This window comes from Trichechus manatus, unplaced genomic scaffold (genome assembly GCF_000243295.1).
Source record: "Trichechus manatus latirostris isolate Lorelei unplaced genomic scaffold, TriManLat1.0 scaffold00008, whole genome shotgun sequence".
Lineage (NCBI taxonomy): Eukaryota > Metazoa > Chordata > Mammalia > Sirenia > Trichechidae > Trichechus > Trichechus manatus.
In genome coordinates, this window is record NW_004443944.1 from 30,328,143 (window position 1) to 30,352,000 (window position 23,858).

The 23,858-nt window shown below is 44.1% G+C and overlaps 1 protein-coding gene across 1 annotated transcript in view; it reads right to left on the minus strand.

Moving 5' to 3' along the window:
* Nucleotides 1–23,858, minus strand: part of ZNF341 (zinc finger protein 341) — a 68,276-nt gene that overhangs the window by 44,274 nt on the left and 144 nt on the right. Inside the window, exons 2-4 of the mRNA XM_004370431.2 lie at nucleotides 16,979–17,089; nucleotides 13,580–13,776; nucleotides 1,923–2,072 (exon numbers count right to left, since the gene is read on the minus strand). Of these exons, the coding sequence (XP_004370488.1) occupies nucleotides 1,923–2,072; nucleotides 13,580–13,776; nucleotides 16,979–17,089 (458 nt within the window). The remainder of the gene's footprint in view (nucleotides 1–1,922; nucleotides 2,073–13,579; nucleotides 13,777–16,978; nucleotides 17,090–23,858) is intronic.

Genomic DNA, 23,858 nt, shown 5'->3' on the forward strand with positions numbered 1-23,858 from the left:
AGGGTTTCTTCATTTTCTTTAATCCTTTTATCTGATTTTTCCTCAAATAAGTTGGTGTCAAGTGCTTTATCTTCAGTCTCACTAATTCTGACTTCCATTGCCTCAATTCTGCTCCTATGACTTTCTACTGAGTTGTCTAATTCTGAAATTTTATTCTTAATCTTCTGGATTTCAGATTGCTGTCTCTCTATGGATTCTTGCAGCCTGTTAAATTTGTCATTATGCTCTTCTCTAATCTTTTTAATTTCCTTTATTGCGTGTTCTGCATTTTGATTAATTTCCTTCCTAATTTCTTGAAGAGTTCTGTATATTAATCTTTTGTATTCTGTCTCCGGTAGTTCCAAGAAATTTTCCTCCTCTGGAAAATTTCTACAGTCTTTATTTTGGGAGCTTGCTGAAGCCATCATGGATTGCCTCTTTATGTGATTTGATATTGACTGTTATCTCTGAGCCAACAATAAGTTATTATATTTATTTATTTTATGTTTGCTTACTGTGTCCTAGCTTCTTGTTTTGTTTTGATATGCCCAAACAGGCTGCTCATATGAGCTACTTTGATTATTGACACCTTTGAAGCTCTAATGTCCTGTCACCAGCTGGTTAGATCTGTTACTAGGTGTGTGAGCTCAGGAGTCCACCCACTCCTCCTGTATGGATTCAGCTCAGGTGCCCAGGTAGATGGCCACCAAGTGTGTGGTGCAGGCTCTCACTTACAGTCCTGGACAGGCATGGGTGATTGGTGTAGGCACAGGCATCTGGCTGCAGCAGGGGGACACACTCTGAGCAAGGTAGGGGGCTGACGGCCACCCCCAAGTGTCTAGGAGGAAGGCGTGTCCCTGTTCCCTAGAGTGCATAGTTGGGTAGGTTTTGCAGCTGGACTATGAGCACCTAATGCTGTTGGCTGTAAGGACTGCGGGGCACCTCTTATTCATGGGGCCCTATCCCGGGGGGCTAGGTGGCGTGGGTGGAGCCACCAGTCCTCAGGCCCCTGATGTGGATAGGTGAAGACCCTGCTTAATGGGCAGTGTCAAGTGTCAAGAACCTGCCACTTCACAGCTAAAACAGCTGAAGTTAGAGTTCCGGTATATACCCTGTTGTACTGCGGTAATGAGGGCCTATGCTACTGAGATGGGCCCACACAAGTCTATGCAGGGGGAAAGGCACTCACAGTCCGTGGATCCCTTATGCCTGTGCCTAGGCAAAGGAGCTGTGCCTGCCCTGGGTTCTTGGCTTAGGGGAGCTGGCAGTTTATTTTTCCCGTTTGTTAATTTGTTCATTCTCCAAGGCCAGGAGAATGGCTCAGGGCGTGTGATGGATCCTACTTCTGGTCCAGGGGGCTCGACAACTGCTGAAGCCGGTCCAGGACCCAGTGCAGAGCAGGAAGTGGGGAGGTAAATGGGAGAGAGGATTTTCCCTAAGGTGGGTGTTTTTGATCCACGCGGTAAGCCGTACGCAAGTACTTATCTTTCACCAATGAGGGCGGCATCTCACTGGTTCTGGGTGGCCGTGTAGACTCTCTGGCGCTGGGTCTCTCCCGGTGTGGAAAATGCGCCTCCCGAACACCACCGCTTGCCCGCCTCACTGCTCACCCATGAGCTACTCAGGCTTGAAGGGCTCAGGCTCTCGCCAGGTCAGGTCTGGCAACTCCTCACTGCTTCCAAACCGTCTCTCCCTCCCCTGCCACTCAGTCCGGTTACTCAACACTGCCTTAGATGTTCAGGGCACCCAGGTTGCCATATATAATCAAATCACTTGTTTTTTTGGGTCTTTGTTGTAAAAGGGTCCACTGGAACCATCTGACTACTCTGCCATCTTGGCCCCACCTCCCCCAAGCCCCCGTCTGTTTACAAGATTCTAAATCCACAGGAGTCAATGTGTAGGCCTGGAATAAAGACCCTGTGAAAAGTCTGCCTTCTCCTTACCTGCACGGGTGGGGGGCCCTGGGGCATGGGCTGGTCCAGGGATGTGAAGGCCGACATGGCAGACATGAGCACGTCATCACTCACCAAGATGTTCCCCTGCACCAGGGTCTGGATCAGTGGGGATGGGGGCACTGTGATGTACGTGGAGATCTGGACAGCAATAGAGAGAGGACATGTCTGCAGCCCTGCAAAGAATCTGAGGGAATGATGTAAACTATCTGGGTTCCAGAGTCCCACAGACCCAAGTTCTAGTTCCACTTCTGCTGCTCCCTGCTGCGTGACCCTGGGCAAGTCATAACACTTCTCTGAGCCTCTATTTCTTCATCTACCAAATGAGGAGAAAAAGTCTCACCTCCTCGTAAGACACATAGCCTGCGACCCAGCAATCGTACTTCCTGATATCTAACCCAGAGAAACACTCACACATGTCCACAGCAAGTCCATGAATGAGAGTACTGCACACAGTCTTGATTATGACAGTGAAAATCCAGAAATAACTTCAATGTCCATCAACACAGGAATGAACTTAAAAATGGCAATACAGTCATGGATGGAATACCATACAGCAGGTAAAAGGTACTGTATGAAAAAGCAAATCACATGATAATATGTAGATTATATATTCTTATTTTTTAACTAATGACCAAAGACCAGAGGAGTTGTAGGATGACATCAAGAACATCATACATGAAGAAAGCAAAAGGTCATGAAAAAGACAGGAAAGAAAGAAAAGACCAAAATGGATGTCAGAGAGACTCTGAAACCTGCTCTTAAACATTGAGTAGCTAAAGCAAATGGAAGAAATAATGAAGTAAAAGAGCTGAACAGAAGATTTCAAAGGGTGGCTCCAGAAGACAAAGTAAATTATTATCATGAAACGTGCAAAGACCTGGAGTTGGAGAACCAAAAGGGAAGAACACGCTTGGCATGTCTCAAGCTGAAAGAACTGAAGAAAAAAATCAAGCCTCGAGTTTCAGTACTGAAGGATGCAACAGGCAAAATACTGAAAGACACAGGAAGCACAAAAAGAAGATGGAAGGAACACAGATTCACTATACCAAAATGAATTGGTTGATGTTCAGTCATTTCAGGAGGTAGCATATGATCAAGAACCAATGGTATTGAAGGAAAAAGTCCAAGCTGCACTGAAGACAGGTTCCAGGAATTGACAGAATACCAACTGAGATATTTCAACAAACAGATGCAACACTGGAAGCGCTCAGTCATCTGTGCCAAGAAATTTGGAAGACAGCTACCTGGCCAACCGACTGGAAGAGATCCATATTTGTACCCATTCCAAAAGAAAGGTGATCCAACAGAATGTGGAAATTATCGAACAATATCATTAATATCACACCCAAGTAAAATCTTCCTGAAGATCATTCAAAAGCAACTGCAAGGATTTCATTTTACTTGAATCCACAATCAATGCCCACAGAAACAGCAGTCAAGAAATCAAACAACATATTGCAGCAGTACATCAACACGGAATTGCCAGAAATTCAAGCTGGATTCAGGAGAGGACGTGGAATGAGGGATATCATTGCTGACGTCAGACGGATCTTGGCTGAAAGCAGAGAATACGAGAAAGATGTTTACCTGTGTTTTATTGACTACGCAAAGGCATTCAACTACGTGGATCATAACAAATTATGGATAACATTGTGAAGAATGGGAATTCCAGAACACTTATTTGTGCTCATGAAGAACCTGTACATAAAGGAAAGGTTATAGAAGCTCCATTGACACATCCAAACTCCCTGAGGGACTGAATTGCTGGGCGGAGGGCTCTGGGGACCATGGTCTCAGGGAACATTTAGCTCAATTGGCATAACACACTTCATAAAATGTTCTACATTCTACCTTGGTGAGTAGCATCTGGGGTCTTAAAGTCTATGAGCAGCCATCTAAGATACTCCACTGGTCTCATCCCTTCGGCAGCAAGGGAGAATGAAGAAAACAAGACACAAGCGAAAGATTAGTCCAAAGGACTAATGGACCACAACTACTACAGCCTCCACGAGACTGAGTCCAGTACAACTAGATGGTGCCCGGCTACCACCGACTGCTTCACAACAGAGGGTCCTGGATAGAACTGGAGAAAAATGTAGAACAAAATTCTAACTCACAAAAAAAGATCAGACTTACTGGCCTGACCGAGACTGAAGAAACCCTGAGACTATGGCCCCCGGAGACACTTTTAGCTCAGTAATGAAGTCACTCCCGAGGTTCACCATCCAGCCAAAGATTAGACAGCCCCATAGAACAAAATGAGACAAATGGGGCACAACAGTCCAGGGACAAGGACTGGAAGGCAGGAGGGGACAGGAAAGCAGGTAATAGGGAACCCAAGGTTGAGAAGGGACAGTGCTGACATGTTGTGGGGTTGTTAACCATTGTCATAAAACAATATGTGTACTAACTGTTTAATGAGAAACTTTGTCCCATAAACCTTCATCTAAAGTACAATAATAAAAAAAAAAGAATCTGTACATATACAAAAAGGGATTCATTCAAACAGAACAAAGGGATACTGTGTGCTTTAAAATCAGGAAAGGTATGTGTCAGGGTTGTGTCTTTTCATCGTACTTATTCAATCTGTATGCTGGGCAAATAAGGAGAGAAGCTGGACTATATGAAGAAGAATGTGGCATCAGGATTAGAAGAAGACTCATTAACAATCTGCAATATGCAGATGACACAATCTTGCTTGCTGAAAGCAGAGGACTTGAAGCACTTACTGATGAAGATCAAAGACTACAGCCTTCAGTATGGATTACACCTCAAGACAAAGAAAACAAAAATTCTCACAACTGGACCAATAAGCAACATCATGATAAACGGAGAAAAGATTGAAGTTGTCAAGGATTTCATTTTACTTGAATCCACAATCAACGCCCAAGGAAACAGCAGTCAAGAAATCAAACAACATATTACAAATCTACTGCAAAAAACCTCCTTAAAGTATTAAAAAGCAAAGATGTCACTTTGAGGACTAAGGTGTGCCTGACCCAAGCCATGGTATTTTCAATCACCTCACACACATGCAAAAGCTGGACAATGAATAAGGAAAACCGAAGAAGAATTGATGCCTTTGAATTATGGCGTTGGTGAATAATATTGAATATACCATGGATTGCCAGAAGAACAAATAAATCTGTCTTGGAAGAAGTACAGCCAGAATGCTCCTTAGAAGCAAGGATGGTGAGACTTCGTCTCATGTACTTTGGACATGTTATGACGAGGGACAAGTCCCTGGAAAAGGACGTCATGCTTGGTAGAGGGTCAGTGAAAAAGAAGAAGACCCTCAACAAGATGGATTGACACAGTGGCTGCAACAATGGGCTCAAACATAGCAATGATTGTGAGGATGGCTCAGGACCAGAAAGTGTTTCATTCTATCGTACATAGGGTCATACATGCCATCGATTCAACGGCATCTATCAATATTTTTTTAAGATCTAAATCTATATATATATAACATACATAAAAAAATATATATATTTACACGTATAAATATATATATTATGTTATAAATAATATATATTATATAAATTACATACATATCATAAATATATATAAATTACATATATATAGACATTCTAGCAAAGTTTGCTTGCTTGCTCTGGATTCTGCATCTGGCTCATCATCATTTGACCTCTGGTTCTTGTGACCTGAGCCAGTGGCCTGTCATATTGCCTACCGATTTTGGGTTCATCAGCCCCTGCAACTACCTGAGTCAGGAGAATCCTCCAGTCTGACACCTGACCCACAGACTTGGGAATTGCCAGCATCTACAACCGAGTGAGCCATTTCCTTGAGATAAATCACTCTCTTGCTCACTCTCTCTCTCTCTCTCTATATATATATATATATACACACGAACACTTCACTGGTTTTGCTTCTCTAGAGCTACCCATCAACAGTCATCTGGAGGCAGGAGAGAGGAATAGTGCCAAAGGAAACTTTATTTGTAACATTCCAACTTTTTGAAAGGGGAAAGGAGTGTGCATCACCTGTAAATGTACAAAGTAATAATAAAAATAATAACATTGCTCTTGGAGTATGTGAGGATGAAAGGTAGATGTAATAAGAAAGTGCCAATGTGCACTGCCTGTTCTTCTCAATAGATGTAAAGGGTGTTTTGCTTGTTTTTCTCTATTGATAGGCCCTTGGCATCTTCCTGGGTCACCTGTCTCTGTGGGAACTCTGGGGTCAGTAGCAACTAAGCCTGAAAATGCAGAACCCCCATTCAGAAACAGGATGTCCCAGTCAGCCTAGGCAGGTTGGGAAATGCCCTGTGTTAGGGCCAACAAAGAGTGTAGATTCTGGCTCATTTACATTTTTATAATGTCACATGCATTAAGCTGAGATTAAAACTGAGAAGTCACATTGTGTTTATCCAAGCAACTTAAAGCAGGAGGGGGTTCATGTTTGTTTATAACCAACTGTTTGTATCCTAAAGTTATTCTCATGCCCAGAACTGGAGGAATTTCCCTCTCTCCTTTTATTGAAAAAAAAAAAGGTGGGGGAGTGGAACTATTTTCTGCTAACAAAACTCATAATCAAGGAATGAGAAAAATCACACTACTGCTTTATATTAAACCTTATATTTGCAGTTCTTTCCCAACAGTCTCAATTAATCCTCACCATATCCCCTTATCAGCAATGTTTTTTTTCTGTTTACAGATGAGGAAATGGAATTTGCAAAAGATAATCAATGAATGGGAAGATGTGGCCTCGCCTAAGAACAAAAATTAACTTAGCAGGTGGCCTGTGAGGGGACACCTACCTTGTTATAAATGGGGGGAGGGTGTTCCCATGCCTATTAACACACAGAGTTAAATGCCAGTATTTATGATTACAAAGAATTAGAAATAACCTAAATATTACTCTAGCTTCCTCTAAAGCAAGAAGAGACTTAATATTTACTGTATATACTTTGTTAAGATTTGAACCCAGAATGACGCAGAGATATGAACTTTCAGAGAAACAAGGTCACAATATCTCATTAAATGAACAAAGCAAGCTGGGGGAATAGTATATGTAATACAATTCTCCTTATGTTAAAAGGAAAAAATACTACATGTTTGTGTATACTCGTATGTTAGTGTAATGGTATTTCCAGGGAACCACAATAGGGGAAAGATATTTTTTATTTTATGTACTACAGCAGTGTTCTATTTTATTTATTTATTTACAATGAACCTGAATTACTTTTTAAAATTAAAGACAGAGACTATACCAAGCCTATATATTTTAAAAATAGCTAATGTTGGCCAACATGGCGCTATAGACAGAAGCACCACGCCATCCCTCCACAGCAAAGACCCAAAAAACTAAGTAAAACAGAGACAAACATCAATCCTGGAACCCTGAGCATCAAATAAAGAGATAAAGAACTCAACCAAGCACCAAATGGAATAAGAAACTGACAGAGAACAGAGAGCGAGGAGAGTTACGAGTAGAGGTCCCCTATCAGCTAATGCAGCACAGATCCACCATCTTGGACTCCTATCAGAGATTGGCAGACAGGGAGTGTGGGAAAGCAGATTCACAGAGCTCCCAGCAGAAGACAGAGCACCCAGAAATCAGCAAGACACACTTTCCCACCCTCCACCCTGCCTCCCCCTGCTCTACCTTCGCCACTTCCCGGCTGGACGATCCACGGCTTCCCCATAGGTTGATTCCCAGCTTCCCAGAAGGCTAACTCACTGCTTCTCAGCGGGCTGATTCCCGGCTTCCCAGAGGGATAATTCGCTGCTTCCCAGTGGGCCACAACCATGGCACAGAAGGCACCAGTTCCGTGCCTCAAGGATTCACCCCACACACACAGGCCGGCTTCTTCACAGCCATTTCTTTGTTTCTGGTATTGCTTTCTTCAGCCTCTTTTGGTTTCTTCCTTGCCACTCACTTACTCCCCCTCCTTCTCTCGAACACCTGACTTCATGTACTATCTTTGCTTCTTCTTGACAGGCTGTGAAGCACTGCTTGGTTGGCAAACTGCTTCTCTGATCACTTCACCAGTCCATGCAGCCACGCTGAAGGGATCCCTGGGGGCTTTTTTCTTTTTGTTTGTTTGTTTGTTTTCTCTTTTTTCCTTTTTAATTTTCTTCATTTCTCAGTTTCTCATCTCTTTCTACTTACCTTCTTTTCCTGTATGCTGAATACCTGACACTGCGTATCATCTCCACCCCTTCTAGCCAAGCTGTACTGCACAGCTTGGGAGCCACTTCCCCGCTCTGTGCAGCCATGCAGGTGGGATCCCAGGGGGCATTTTTTTTAGGATTTTTTTTTTTCCTTTTTGTTTTTCTCCACTTCTCAGTTTCTTATTCTCTCCACTCCAACAGCAAGCTCCCTCAGCACTTTTTTTTGGCTCTTGTTTCTCTCTCCTCTCTCTCTTTTTTTCCATACTGTACCTAGATCCACACATCACAACCTCCACCTCCCCCTCACTCCTGCCTATCTGCACCACATGCTGAACACTGCACTACCAGGCAGCACAGGCATGACCTCCTGGAATCTGCCCTGCACTGCCCACCAGCTCATCTTATTGGCCCCAGTACATGCCACAAACAACCCATCCCAGCCCCCCGCCCTTCAGCTAGACCTGCCCTGCTGCACCATAGCTGAGTGACTGGCTCTACCAATTGGACAAAAAGCTGAAAAATATTGTGTCCACAGGTGAGCAAACAACAAAGAACGCACAGCCCGCCTGCTCAGATATAACCAAATAAAACAAAAAAGCAGGATGAAACAAACAGATCTACCATCAATAAATGAAGAAAATAACTACTGAATGTTCCCGAAGACAGCAGACAATATCAAAACATGTAAAAAAAACAGGACAGGATAGTTCCAGTAGGCATCCAAAATAAAACATCAATGACTTTCCAGTAGAAGAAAAGACACTAGAACTATCTGATAGGGAATTCAAATCTCTAATATTCACAGCTATCTAAGAGTTGAAGCAGAAAGCAGACAAAAATGCGGAAAAAATAGACAAATTCATGGAAAAGGCAGACAAATTCATGGAAAATACAGACAAAAAAATGTAAGAATTCAAGAAAATAATACAGGAACAAAATGACAAAATAAATTCACAACTAGAAATCATACAAAAGTAATAATTAGAAATCCAAAAGATAATAAGATTTCAGAAATGGACAGTGTCATAGAAGAGCTGAGGAACAGGTTTGAAACTATGGAAGACAGGATCAGCGAAACTGAAGACAAACACTTGGATACAACTTTGAGGAAAAATCAGAAAAAAGAACAAAGAAAAATGAAGAAACCCTGAGAATTATGTGGGATACAATCAAAAGCAAAAATCTGCGAGTGATCAGAGTTCCAGAACAGGGGAAGAAAAAGGAAAACACGGACAGGATCGCTGAAGAATTACTGACAGAAAACTTTCCTAATATCAAGAAAGATGAAAAGCTGACCATCCAAGAAGCTCAATGAACCCCATATAGGATAGATCCCAAAAGAAAATCCCCAAGGCATATCATAATCACACTCGCTAAAACCAAAGACAAACAAAGAATCCTGAGAGCAGCTCGAGAAAAACAAAAGGTCACATACAGAGGGGAAACAATAAGCCTAAGCTCTTATTACTCAGCAGAAACCATGCAGGCAAGAAGGCAATGGGATGACATACACAAAACCTTGAAAGAAAAAAATTGCCAGCCAAGAATAATATATCCTACAAAACTCTCATTCAAATATGATGGTTAAATTAGGTCATTTCCAGATAACAGAAATTAAGGGAATATGTAAAAACCAAACTAAACTTACAAGAATTATTAAAGGGAGCCCTTCAGTTTGAGAACAAACAACATAAGACGACAGCCTGAATCTAGGACACGAAATAGCACCAGTCAGATACCAAGGAAATCAACTCTCAAGAACTATTCAAAACCAAAAGATTTACAAGAGGGAACCAGAGAGGTTAATCTGTAAATGACAACAACATCAGAACAATAAAAGATGGGATAAACAGTGTAGGTACAGAACTTTCTAATGGAGAGGAAGGCAAGGTGATACCAAGTAGTAATAGACTGGTTCAAACTTAGGAAGACGTCATGGATTGAATTATGTCCCCCCAAAAATGTGTGTATCAATTTGGCTGGGCCATGATTCCCAGTACTGAGTGGTTGTCCTCCATTCTGTGATTGTAATTTTATGTTAAAGAGGATTAGGGTGGGACTGTATAACACCCTTACTAAGGTCACATCCCTGATCCAATGTAAAGGGAGTTTCACCAGGGTGTGGCCTGTACCATCCTTTATCTTACAAGAAATAGAAGGAAAGGGAAGCAAGCAGAGAGTTGGGGACCTCATACCACCAAGACAGCAGTGCCGGAAGCAGAGTGCATCCTTTGGACCTGAGGTTCCTGCGCTCCCAGACCAAGGGAAGACTGATGACAAGGACTTTCCTCCAGAGCTGACAGAGAGAGAAAGCCTTCTCCTGGAGCTGACACCCTGAATTTGGACTTGTAACCTACTGGACTGTGAGAAAATAAATTTCTCTTTGTTAAAGCCATCCACTTGTGGCATTTCTGTTATAGCAGCACTAGATGACTAAGACAGAAGATAAGGGTAAATTTCAAGGTAACCACAAAGAAAGCTAATAAACCTACTCATCAAAATAAAGAAGAAAAACATAAAGTCTCACTAAAAACAAAATCTACAAAAACAAAAGAATGAAAAAAAATCCACAAACAAAAGGAATTTGGCACAGGAGAGTAAGAGGAACAAAGAAATCATCAGCAGCACAAAGAAAAGCACTACAAAATGACAACAATAAACTCACACCTATTAATAATTACACTGAATGTAAATGGCCTAAATGCACCCATAAAGAGACAGAGAGTGACAGAATGGATAAAAAAAAACAGGGTCCATCAATATGCTGTCTACAAGAGGCACACCTTAGAAACAAAGACATAAACAAAGACATAGCCTAGAGAAATAAGAGCCGTCACATGAATAGACATATGTACACCCATTTTCAATGCAGCATTGTTCACAATAGCAAAAAGATGGAAACAACCTAGATGCCTATGAACAGATAAATGGATAAACAAACTATAGTACATACACACAATGGAATACTATGAAATGATAAAGAACAATGATGAATCTGCAAAGCATCTCACATCATGGCTGAATCTGGAGGGCAGTATGCTGAGCGAAATAAGTCAATCACAAAAGGACAAATACTGTATGAGACCACTACTATAAAAACTGATGAAAAGGTTTACACACAAAAAGAAACAATCTTTGATGGTTACAAGTGAGGGGAGGGATGGGTGTGGAAAAACACTAAATAGACAATAGATAAGTGGTAACTTTGGTGAAGGGTAAGACAGTACACAATACTGGGGAAGCCAGTACTACTTGTTCAGGGTAAGGTCATGGAAGCTCCATGGACAAATCCAAACTCCCTCAGGGACCAAATTACTGGGCTGAGAGCTGTGGGGACCATGGTCTCAGGGAACATCTAGCTCAACTGACATAACATAGTTTATAAAGAAAATGTTCTACATTCTATTTTGGTGAGTAGTGTCTGGGGTCTTAAAAGCCTGTGAGCGGCCGTCTAGATACTCCACTGGTCTCACCCCTTCAGAAGCAAGGGAAAATGAAGAAAACTAAAGACACAAGGGAAAGATTAGTCCAAAGGACTAATAGGCCACAACTACTACGGCCTCCACCAGACTGAGTCCAGCACAACTAGATGGTGCATGGCTACCACCACTGACTGCTCTGACAGGGATCATGACAGAGGGTCCCAGACAGAGCTGGAGAAAAATGTACAACAAATCTAACTCAAAAAAAAGACCAGACTTACTGGCCTGACAGAGACTGGAGAAACCCCAAGAACACAGCCCCTGGACACTCTTTTAGCCCAGTAATGAAGTTACTCTGGAGGTTCACCTTTTAGCCGAAGATTAGACAGACTCATAGGACAAAACAAGATTAAAGGGGCACCCGAGTCCAGGTGCAAGGACTAAAAGGCAGGAGGCGACAGGAAAGCTGGTAATAGGGAACCCAAGGTTGAGATGGGAGAGTACTGACATGTCATGGGGTTATGTTAACCAGTGTCATAAAACGATACATGTACTAACTGTTTAATGAGAAGCTAGTTTGTTCTCAAAACCTTCATTTAAAGTTAAATTAAAAAAAATAGAGGGGGGGAAAAGCTAATGCCAATGAGTGTAGGCAAACAGGCAGTGCAAACTGGTCTGCCCTCTGGAAAGCAGGCCATGCTGGAAGAGAGAGAGAAAATCCTATTGTTTGACCCAGGAATCGTGCTCCTGGATTGTGCACCAAGGGCAAAAAATCCAAAATAAGAAAAGAACTCCTGGTTTTTAGCTAGAAGATATTTGTGGCAACTTGAAAAGTTTCAGTCAACATGCTCTATAGGTCCTGGGGTGAATGCTTTTATTCTGACGGAAGGAATTATGTCTACACAATGGGTGAAGATAGTGTATTAAAGCGTAAGGACAGAAAAGGAAGCAAGAGGAAAATACGACCCCTTCACCAAGCATCCTAGGATATGTCAACCTCCTTTATGAGGGAGATTCTTTAACCCCTCTAAAAGCCCCTCAATCCCACTTGGTGTCTTTGCTCCAGAATTGTTTTCCTGACTAAGAACTTCAGAAGCTTCTCCAGATACCTCCAGCCTGGCCCTCCCCTATGACCTCCAGACTTGTGTGTCTGTCTCTTTGCCACCTCCATGGAGAGAGCCAGTGGGTATGTCAAACCCAGCATGTCCAGCTGAACTCCTGCTGTCCCCCCAAAATCTTCTCCTCATAGTTTTCTCCATTTCAGTTAATGGCAACTCCAACTCTGGAGTCACCCCTGACTCCTCTTGATCTCACGCCCACACCCAATCCACCCACAAACACCGTTGGCTCTGCCTTCAAAATATTTATAAAATCTCACCCCTTCTCACCACCTCTGTTGCCACTCCCTGGTCAAGCCACCATCATTCACTGCCTGGATTTGTACTACAACCCCTAGATAAATCTATTCTCCAAGCAGCAGCTAAAGTGACCCGGTTAAAGTATAAACCAGACCGTGACCCTTGTTTGCTCAAAACCCTCCAATGGCTCCCATCTCACTCAGAGTAAAAGTCCTCAGCATGGCCCAAAGGCCCACGCAATCTGCCAGGATCCTTCTGTCCCCCTCTGACCTCAGCGCCTCCCACTCTCCTCCTCAATCACTCAGCTCCAGCCATTCTCACCTCCTTGCTGTTTCTTAAAAACCAGCACACTCCTACCCCAGGGCCTTTGCACTTGCTGATCCCTCCACTGGAACATTCTTCCCCAAACTAGCCACATAACTCATTCCCTCGCCTCCATAGGTCTCTACTCCACCTCTTCACAGAACCCTTCCCCAGGTACCATATACAAAATGGCAAAACCTACCACCCTTGTGTGGACATCCCCTATCCCTCTGCACTTAACATCCTGAAAAAAGCACATATTTATACATTTGTTTTGTACTATGTATCTCACCCAACTCCACACAGGCAGTGACTTGGTCTGTCCTGTCCACTGCTGTACCTCCAGTGCCTAGTACCGCACCTGGCACATAGTAGTTGCCCAAAAAAGACTTGCTGAATGAATGAACAAACAAATAAATGAATACCTGGCGACTGGCAGGAGGCGGGGCCTGCTGAACGGCTGTGGGTGCTGCTGAAGGGGTGTAGATGCTGTTGGTGGCCAGCGAGACCGTGGCCAAGGGCGGGGCATTCCCCTGACACTGTTCCCGCTTATGGGTCATAAATGCCGGCAGCGAGTTGAACTGCTTCTTACACTTCCCGCAGAGAAAGACATCTTCATCATCTAGGGGTCACACCACAGGGTAGCGGGAAGGGGCCGCAGAGGGAGAGGGAATAATGAAAACAAAAAGCAAGAAGAAGTTAGGGGGCATCGAAGTGAGAAATGAGAGGAGCCATGAGGCTAGGCCACGAGAAAGACAAATCTGAATGACATCCAGTGACTCAACATGCATGTGTCAAGTGTCAACTTTGTGCTTCCTAGGAGCTTTCAAAACAACACAGGTACCTGCAAGAATATCCAGCCAGGTGCACCTATGTTTCAAATGATTAGAAATCAGGAGATAGTAAAGTGGGTTCACTTCAAAGTTGAGAAATTCAAAATCTTTATCCTGCCGGGAATTATTCATCAGCTCTTAGATGGGCCATGTGATCACACTCCTTTGTGTCTTTGCACTCACTGTTCCCCCTGCCAAGGTGCCTCTCTTAATACAATTCATTTTGCGTGGCAGGGCTCAGAGGTCACCTCCTCCAGGAAGTCTCCTCAAAGCCAGTGGTCACAGTTCCTTGCTCTGGGCCCGCCTCCAATATCACAGTTTTCTCATCACCACCAGACTGTGAGTCCCCTAAGGGAAGGAAATATATATTATTTCTTTGCGTAACTACAATATCTCTTGGGTACACAGGGAGTCCTCAGTGGATGTTTGCTGAATGAATGATTAGCTACAGTTAATACCACACATTGTTGAGGGCCTACTGTGGGCCATGCACTATGTCAAGCACTTGACATGCTGTTCCTCAATATCTACTCTCCCCTTCTTATATGTTGTTGCTAGGTGCCGTCAAGTCAATTTTCAACTCATAGTGACCCCATGTGACAGAGGAGAACTGCCCCTTAGGGTTTTCTACGCTGTAATCTTTATGGGGGCAGATCACCAGGACTTTTTCCCACGGAGCTACTGGGTAGGCTTGAACCACCAACTTTCAGTTAGCAGCCAAACACTTAACCATTGCACCACCAAGACTCCTTCCCTTCTTATATACCCATCCACTGCCACTGAGTGTATTCTGACTCATAGCAACCCTATAAGACAGAGTAACACTGCCCCCATAGGGTTTCCAAGGCTATAAATCTTTACGGAAGCAGACTGCCACATCTTTCTCCCATGGAGCAACTGGTGGGTTCGAACCGCTCACCTCTCTGGTTAGCAGTCGAGTGCTTAACAACGGCGCCATCAGGGGTCCTTCTTCCTATATAGTACTACAAATTTTAGTGGGAAACATAGCTGTCTAGCTAAAGATTACATTTCCCAGCCTTCTGAGTTCTAACCAATGGGACGAGAGAAGTATACTGTATATGCAACTTCCCCTTAAAAGGAAGGGGCATGACTTCCACTTCTTTCTTCCTCCCCTTCACGTTGTTGGCTAGAATGAGGAAATCAAAAGTGGGAGCTGGAGCAACCATCCTGCACTGCATGTTGAAGGCAGCAGAGGCACAAGAAAGAAAGGGTCTGGCTCTCACCACACCTACTCTAGATGCACATCACGACTTTCACGTGACAGAGAATTAAACTTCAGTCTTGTATAAACCACTATTCTGTGTTTCTCAACTACAAGAGCTGAAACCAAATCCTAAATACTCTCACGAGAACCCTAGAAGGCAGATACTATTATCCTCATTTTATAGATGTGGAATCTCAGGCACAGAGAAGTTAACTCACTTACCCAAGGTCCAGGAACTATGGGAACAAGGATTCAAAGCCAGGTATATATCTCTCTGTCCCCAGCATGGCTCCCAGGAAGCCCTCAAAAATGTTTGTGGAATGAATAAATGCCCACATGGACTCACATGGGGCTCCAAAAGAAGTCCCCGGCCCTCTCCGCGTCTCAGGCATCCAGTCTGTAAACTGGAGAGATTCGTGCCCAGCCCGTTCCTTCCACAAAGGAGAAGCTGAGAAATGACTTCCAGATCAAAGGTACAAGCATTGCCAGGCACTGGGGGCTCCTAGTCATTGTCCGTGTCATGATCCCATCTTCCTACATTCACTAAATGATCCAGAGAGAATGTCCTCAGAGCTAAGCAGAGAAAGGATGGCATGAGCCTCAAGATCCAGACTGGGAGGAAGAGGAAAAGGGTCAGAGATCAGAGGCCATCCTAAGTACCAGAGTGGGCAGTTCACTCCTACGCCCCTGCCATGAGCCCCATTTATTCCTCATGGGGAAACTCGTCCCTCCCGCTGCTGAACCTGAACAGGTACTCACCGTCTTTTTTTTTTTTTTTTTTGGTACTTTAGATGAAGGTTTACAGAACTAGTTTCTTATTAAACAGTTAGTACACATATCGTTCTATGATATCAGTTAACAACCCCATGACATGTCAACACTCTCCCTTCTCGACCTTGGTTTCCCTATTATCAGCTTTCCTGTCGCCTCCTGCCTTCTAGTCCTTGCCTTGGGCTGGTGTGCCCCTTTAGTCTCGTTTTGTTTTATGGGCCTATCCAATCTTTAGCTGAAAGGTTAACCTCAGGAGTGACTTCATTACTGAGCTAAAGGGGTGTCCGGGGGCCTTACTCTCAGGCTTTCTCCAGTCTCTGTCAGTCCAGTAAGTCTGGTCTTTTTTTGTAAGTTAGAATTTTGTTATACATTTTTCTCCAGCTCTGTCTGGGACCCTCTATTGTGATCCCTGTCAGAGCAGTCAGTGGTAGCCAGGCACCATCTAGCTGTACTGGACTTAGACTGGAGGAGGCCGTGGTAGCTGTGGTCCACTCGTCCTTTGGACTAATCTTTCCCTTGTGTCTTTAGTTGTCTTCATTCTCCTTTGCTCACGAAGGGATGAGACCAGTGGAGTAGCAGATTCTCACTGTCTTAGTTATCCAGTGCTGCTATAACAGAAATACCACAAGTGGGTGGCTTTAACAAACAGAAATTTATATTCTCACAATTTAGGAGGCTAGAAGTTTGAATTCAGGACGCCGGCTCTAAGGGAAGGTCCTTGTCTCTTTTCAGCTTCTGTTTCTTGGTTCCTTGGAGAGCTCATGCGGCATGGCATGGCATCTACTTCCCTCAACTTGCTTTTTTTTTGGTTGCTTGCTCACTCTGCTCTTTTTATATCTCAGAAGAGACTGACTTAAAACATACCCTACACTAATATTGCCTCATTAACATAACAAAGAAAACCCATTCCCAAATGGGATTATGAACACAGCTATAGGGATTAAGATTTATAACACATATTTTGGGAGGGACACAATTCAATCCATAACACTCACCTAACGGCTGGATGGCAGGAGGTGCATTGACATTCTGGCCTGTGGGATCAGGAACTGCTCCCTGGCCATCCAACAATGACTGGACAGCCAGGACGGTCTGATTGTCCATCCCTGAAAAAAGAAATGCAGTCTCGTTGGAAGGCAGGCCAGTAACCTGCTCAGACTTCACCCTTACAAGCCAGTCCCACCACAAGGCTCCCATGGGAAAGATGGCTGGCTGTGCCCAATATACAGTCTCTCCTATTTCCATTATAATAGAACCCAAGATTTTTGGCTGGAAACATGGTCCCAGAATAAAGATGACACTTTATTGCAGCTAGGGTGACTAAGTTCTGGCCAATGGCATGTTGGTAGAGGTATTATATGGCAGCTTCTGGGAAGCTGTCTTAAAAGCTGCATGGTATGCGACTTTCTTCTTTGTCCTAACCTCCAACCTGCTTCCTGGAACTAGAATATGATGGCAGGAATTTGAGCCACCATCCTGGACCATGAGGACCAGGACAACCTCATAGAGATTGCAGAGTACAAAGCTGGAAAGATCCTGGGCCTCTGAGAACTCTGTAGAACAGAATCATCCTCAGAGCCCTGGACTACCTTCCTCTGGACTTTCATGACAGAATTAACTTCTGGTCTGCTTAAGCCACTGCTACTTTGGGCTTCTCTCTTACTCATGGCTGTATCTAACTGTAAGAGATACAGCCCCTCCCGAAATCATGTTACCAAGTCTCTTTCATCCATACCCACAAATCCCACAAGTCTGTTTATACCAGGCATCCTTGCTTTCCTTGTTTTCCAAGGTTTTCTTCTTGTCTTTTCTGTTCCTCAATAAATAGCATAATCTGAATTTGTTGTTGATGGACTCTTGAGAAGTTGACTTCTTCCATGTTTTCCTAGCATTTGTCACTGTCAAGGGTCACAGCAATACACTGTCCAACAATATCACAGGCCTTCTCACATCTAAGTTGCCTCCCTCCCAAATAACCCGGAGTATGCCTCCCTCTCCCTCTCCCACAGCCGATACTCTGTCTCCCACCTCACCAGCTCTTACCTACATGCCTCCTCCAGCTTCCTAACTGGAAGGCTCCTTAGCCTCCTGCCACCAGAAACCACTCTCCACAAACCCGGCCCTCTCCCCACACTATGCCTGCGACCTCTCCTTCCCATCAATAGCTACACGTGCTCAGGTCTCTCCAGAATGCCCTCCCTCAAACCAATGTTCCCATCTCTCTTCCCTTCAACATCAAGCATCCCATGAAGGTCATCTATACCCTCCATCTCCTCTGCTCCCCTCCCAATCCTCCTCTACCCACTCCAGTGGGACTTAGGTCCCACATCATTCCACCAAAGCCACTTTCTCCACATCACCAAAGACCTTCAGGCAGCATCTGACACTCCTTCATGGAACGGTCCCGTCTCTGTCTCCAGAGTGCCACCCTCCCTGGGTCTTCTCCATCTTTCTGGTCATTCCTTATTAGCCTCCTTCACTCTCTTGTCCACATCCTAAATATTTCTATTTCTAGGGGCTCCTCTGTCTGGACTCTCTCTCTTTTCCCTCTTATTTTTCTCCCTGGGCAGGCTCCCTCACTCCCAGTCTAGTTCCCTTCAATATCCAGAGTCCCTAACCTGGGGTTTATGCTCCCCTGAAGGAGTCTCCATATATCTTCTACCATTTTACACAAAATTGTATGTGAGCATTTTTCAGGGGAGTAGTAACTTTCCTCAGACTTAAAAAGGCTGCTGGAATCAGTGACATTGCAATGGACAACAAAAAAAGGCCACAAGTTCCTCCCTTCCCAGTGCATTCGCCCCTTTGCAATGTGATTTTGCCACTCTTCTTCTCAAGAAGTATAGTCTATCTCTACACTCCTTGAAACTGAGCCTGGCCATGGGACTTGCTTTGATCAACATACATTAGCAAACACGACAATGCCTGCGCATTGGGGTTGGCTGCTTTTGGAAGCCAGCTACCACGTGAAGGAGGCTGGGCTAGCCTGCTAATGCTACAGACACATAGCCCAGTTGCCCCTATTGCTCCAGATAACTACACAATAGGTGAATGAGGTCATCTGGGACCAATCAGGCCCCAGCTGGCCCATCAGCTGATGTATCTACATGAGTAAGTCAGATGAGACCAGCAGAAGAACTGCCAAGTTGAGCCCAGCCCAAGTTGCAGACATACTGACTCATGACCTAGTAAATGATTGTTGTTTTAAGCCACTATGTTTTGAGATGATGCATTACACAGCAGTAGAAAACTGACAGACAACTGTAAATCTCTATTTCCAATCCCCATCCTTCCACTCCAAACATCAAACTGCTTGGTGCCATCTCCACTAAGGAAGGCCTCCGGGACCTCAAAATGCACCTACCTGTTTAGAGGGTGAAAAGACAAGCTACAGACTGGGAGAAAATAGTTGCAAAGCACTTATCTGACAAAGGACTAGTATCTAGAATATATAAAAAACTCTCAAAACTCAATGATAAAAAAAAAATCCAATTTAAAAATGAGCAAAAGACATAGACATTTCACCAAAGAGAATATACAAATGGCAAACAAGCACATGAAAAGATGTTTAACATCATTAGCCATTAGGGAAACGCAAATTAAAACCATAATGAGGTGTCACTATACACCTATCAGAATAGCTAAAATAAAAAACAGTGATAACACCAAATCCTGGCAAGGATGTGGAGCAACTGGATCACTCATATATTGCTGGTGGGAATGTAAAATGGTACAGCCACTCTGAAATACAGTTTAGCAGTTCCTTATAAAACTAAACACAAAATTACCATAAGACCCAGTAACTGAAATTCTGGGCATTTATCCCAGGGAAATGAAAACCTACATCTGCACAAAAATTTGTACACAGATATTCTTAGCAGCTTTATTGGTAATAGCCAAATGCTGGAAAAAACCCAGATGTCCTTTAACAGGTGAATGGTTAAACAAACTGTGGTATGTCCACATCACAGAATACGACTCAGCAATAAAAAGAAAAAGAAAAAGAAAAAAAAAACCTCTTGATATACACAACTTGGATTAATCTCCAGGGAATATGCTGAGTGAAAAGAGTCAATCTCAAAAGGTTATATACACTGTATTATTCTCTCAACGCCATCAGTCATTAAAAAAACAAAAACAAAAACAAAAACCATGATTCAATTCCCACTCATAGTGACCCTATAAGACAGAGAAGTGTCTCATGGGGTTTCCAAGGCTGTAATATTTATGGAAGCCATACGTTTCTCCTTCAGAGTGGGCTGGTGGGTTCAAACTGCCCACTTTCAGTTAGCAGCTGAGTGCTTAACCACTGTGCCAGCAGAACTCTTTCACTGGTCATTAAATCCAACCAAACCTGTTGCTGTTGTGTTGATTCCGACTCATAGCGACCCTATAGGACAGAGTAGAACTACCCCCATAGGGTTTCCTAGGCTGTAATCTTTACGGAAGCAGACTGCCATATTTTTCTCCTGTGGAGACGCCGGTGGTTTCCAACAGCTGACCTTTTGGTTAGCGGCTGAGTGCTTACCTACTTACTGTGCCACCAGGGCTCCTTATCACTAGCCATTAAGGAAATGCAAATCAAACTACAATGAGACACCACTTCATACCTATTGGATGGCTAGTATCAGAAAAATGGAAAATAAGTGTTGGAAAGGGTGTAGAGAAATTGGAACCATCATCCATTGTTGGTAGAAATGCAAAGTAGTGCAGCTGCTATGCAAAACAGCTTGGAGGTTCCTCAAAAGATTAAACATAGAATTACTATATGACCTAGCAATTCCACTCCTAGGTATATGACTAAAATAAATGAAAGTAGGGAATCAAACAAATACTTGTACACCAGTGTTCATTGAAGCATTATTCACAACAGTCTAAAGGTGGAAACAACCGAAGTGTCCATCAACAGATGAATGAATAAACAAAATGTAGTATATCCATACAGTGGAATAGTATCCAGCCGTAAAGAGAAATGAAGTTCTGATATATGCTAAAATGTATAAACCTTGAAAATGTTATGCTCAGTGAAATAGACATAAAAGGATAAATATTGTATGATCCCAATTATATGAAATATCTAGAACAAACAAATGCATACAGGCTAATGTTTATTAGTGGTTACCAGGGGAAGGGTGAGATGGTGGGTTATTAAGGGGTACTGAGTTTCTGGGAGATGAAAAACACTGGAAATGGACAGTTGTAATGATTGCACAACATGGTGGCTGTAATTAATGTCTTTGAATTATATACTGAAAAATGGTTAAGATGGAAATGTTTTGCTATACAAATTTTACCAGAATAAAAATAAAAAGGTTATATAGTGTATGATTCTATTTATACAGCATTCTTAAAGTGACAAAACTTTAGAAGTGGAGGACAGATTATTGGTTGCCAGGGGTCAGGACAGCAAAGGAGGTAAAGAGGTGGGTATAGCTATGAAAGGTCGACACCTTGTAGTGATGGAACTGTTCTTTATATTGGCTGTATCAATGCCAGTATCCTGGCTAGGATACTGCACTATGGTGGTTTTGCAAGGTAAGTACTATAGATTTACCACAGGTGGAGGGGGGAAGAATACATGGACTCTTTTTGTATTATTTCTTATACCTGCATGTGAATCTACAGTTATTTCAAAACTAAAAGTTTAACTTAAAAAAAATACAGTCTGTATAGAACTGAACTCAACTAATCGTGTCATTTCCCACAATTAAGTTTGTTCCTCATTCAGGGCTCCTGGTCAACACAAACAGGGCACCACTGTCCACCCAGCCACAGCCCCTGGGATCCCCCTTGATTCTTCCCTCGACATCCCCAAACCCCCTCATTTCTAGTCCTTCAGTAAGTCTGGCCTATTCTGCCTCCCAAATCTCTCTCAAATCCACCTTCTCTCCATCCCCACAACTGTCCCCTTGGCCCAAGCCACCTCAGTTCTCAGCTGGACGACTGCAACAGTCTCCTCACTCACCTCCCTACTGCCTTCCCAGCTCCCTCCAGTCTGTTCCCAGAGCAACCAGGGTGAATTTCATAAACATACATCAGATTATGTTGCTCCCCTGCTGAAAACCCTTCCTTAGCTCCATGGCGATCTCACGATAAAATTCAGAAGCCTCATCAAATGTATGGAAGCAAGGTCTCATCTCTCACTGCTCACCCACACCAAACTTCTGTGAATCCTAATCTCTTTCCCTAGGCCTTTGCAACCGCAGTTCCCTCTGCCTGGGTCATTCCGCTCCCCTTCCCCTCCCGGTCATCTCCAGACTCCCACAGCCCCCATCCCGCTTCCTCAAGCCTAGAACGCATCCTACTGTCCTGGGAACTAATTTTTCTTTTTAATTTCTTCATTACTCAGTACTCAAGTGTTTTGTAGAAAATATTCAAATAATGAAAAAGTCCAGGGAGTGTAAAGAGAAAGTAGGCCTCATCCCATCTTGCTGTCCTCCCCAGAGGGAACAATCACTGACCCTGGCCTTCCACGTCCTGCCCCACTCACCTGCTTATTTTCTTTATAGCACTGAGCACCAGCTAAGTTATCTTTTACTATTTACCTTTTCTTTAATTCTGTAATTTCTATGATCACTAAGTGGCACAAACAGTTTGCACTCAACAACAAACCAAAAAGTTTGCGGTTCAAACCCATCCAGAAGTGCCTGAGAAGACAGGCCTGGCAACCTGCTTCTGAAAGGTCACAGCCTTGAAAACTCTATGGAACACAGTTCTACTCTGCACACATGGGGTCGCTATGAGTCTGAATCAACTCCACAGTAATGGTTTGGCTTGGGCTTTATAATTTCTATAATTGCTTGTTCTATCATTCCTCTCTCCCCTACCAGACTGTGAAGCAAAAGCTGTGCCTGGCTCAATGAAGAGTCCCTCCTCCCCCATTTCATGGTGAGAATTCTCATCCTCCAAGAAATGAAGAGATGTGACTGAGATCTCACAGGGAGTTCCTGGACTCAAAAGCTCAGCCACAAAATGCCAGTCCAGCCCACTTTTCATAGCCTAGCAGCACAGTGGTTAAGAGCTCGGCTGCTAACCAAAAGGTCAGCAGTTCGAATTCAGCAGCCGCTCCTTGGAAACCCTCTGGAGCAGTTCTACTCTGTCCTATAGGGTCACTGTATCGACTCGACGGCAACGCTTTTTTTTTTTTTTTTTCACTCTAATGATCTGTGTGCTTATCTTACCATACCGTTCAAAAAATATTGTGCCTGTATTCCCCTCAGGGTCAGGTCTGTGGCATATCCCTGAAATCGCCAAGGCTGCTCTTCCTCCCAGAGGCCCAGCAGGCACACACGCCGGCACTGTGTTTACGGCCTCCAGGGCCCACAATTCTCTGAGCCTGAGGGCCACCCCATCCCAGACTTTACAGAGCGCAAGACAATCAATCGGAGGCCAGGGTTTGCTGGTTTGGGTCTGGAGCACCGTGTCCTGGCCTAGGGCACAGGCGGCACCTATCTTTTCTGGTCTGGATTTAAAGAGGGTGCACCCCATTATGGGGTATACAGTTGGCACTCTACAGAAGTTAGTCGAGGTGAGGGCGCCCGGTCAGATGATCCGGCCATCAACCTCCTGCCCCGCAACTGCTCCTGCACCACCACCCAGCTCTGCGCAGCTCTTCCGGGTCCCCAGCCCCTGGGAGAGGCCTTCAACGACTCGGTTGTTTCAAGCCCGGCCTGCCCCCCTCCCACTCCCACCCCTCGGCTGTTCCCTCCAGAAATCCCCCCTCCCGTGCCGGGCCGAGGCCCTCGGGCTGCGGCTGTTCCGGTCCCGGTGCCCCCCGCCGCGCCTCGGCTCCCAGGGCTGTTCCAGCCCTGTCCCGCCTCCGCCCCAGAACTGCTCTGGTTCTGTCGCCCCCGCTCCCCCGCCGGCCGCTGCTCC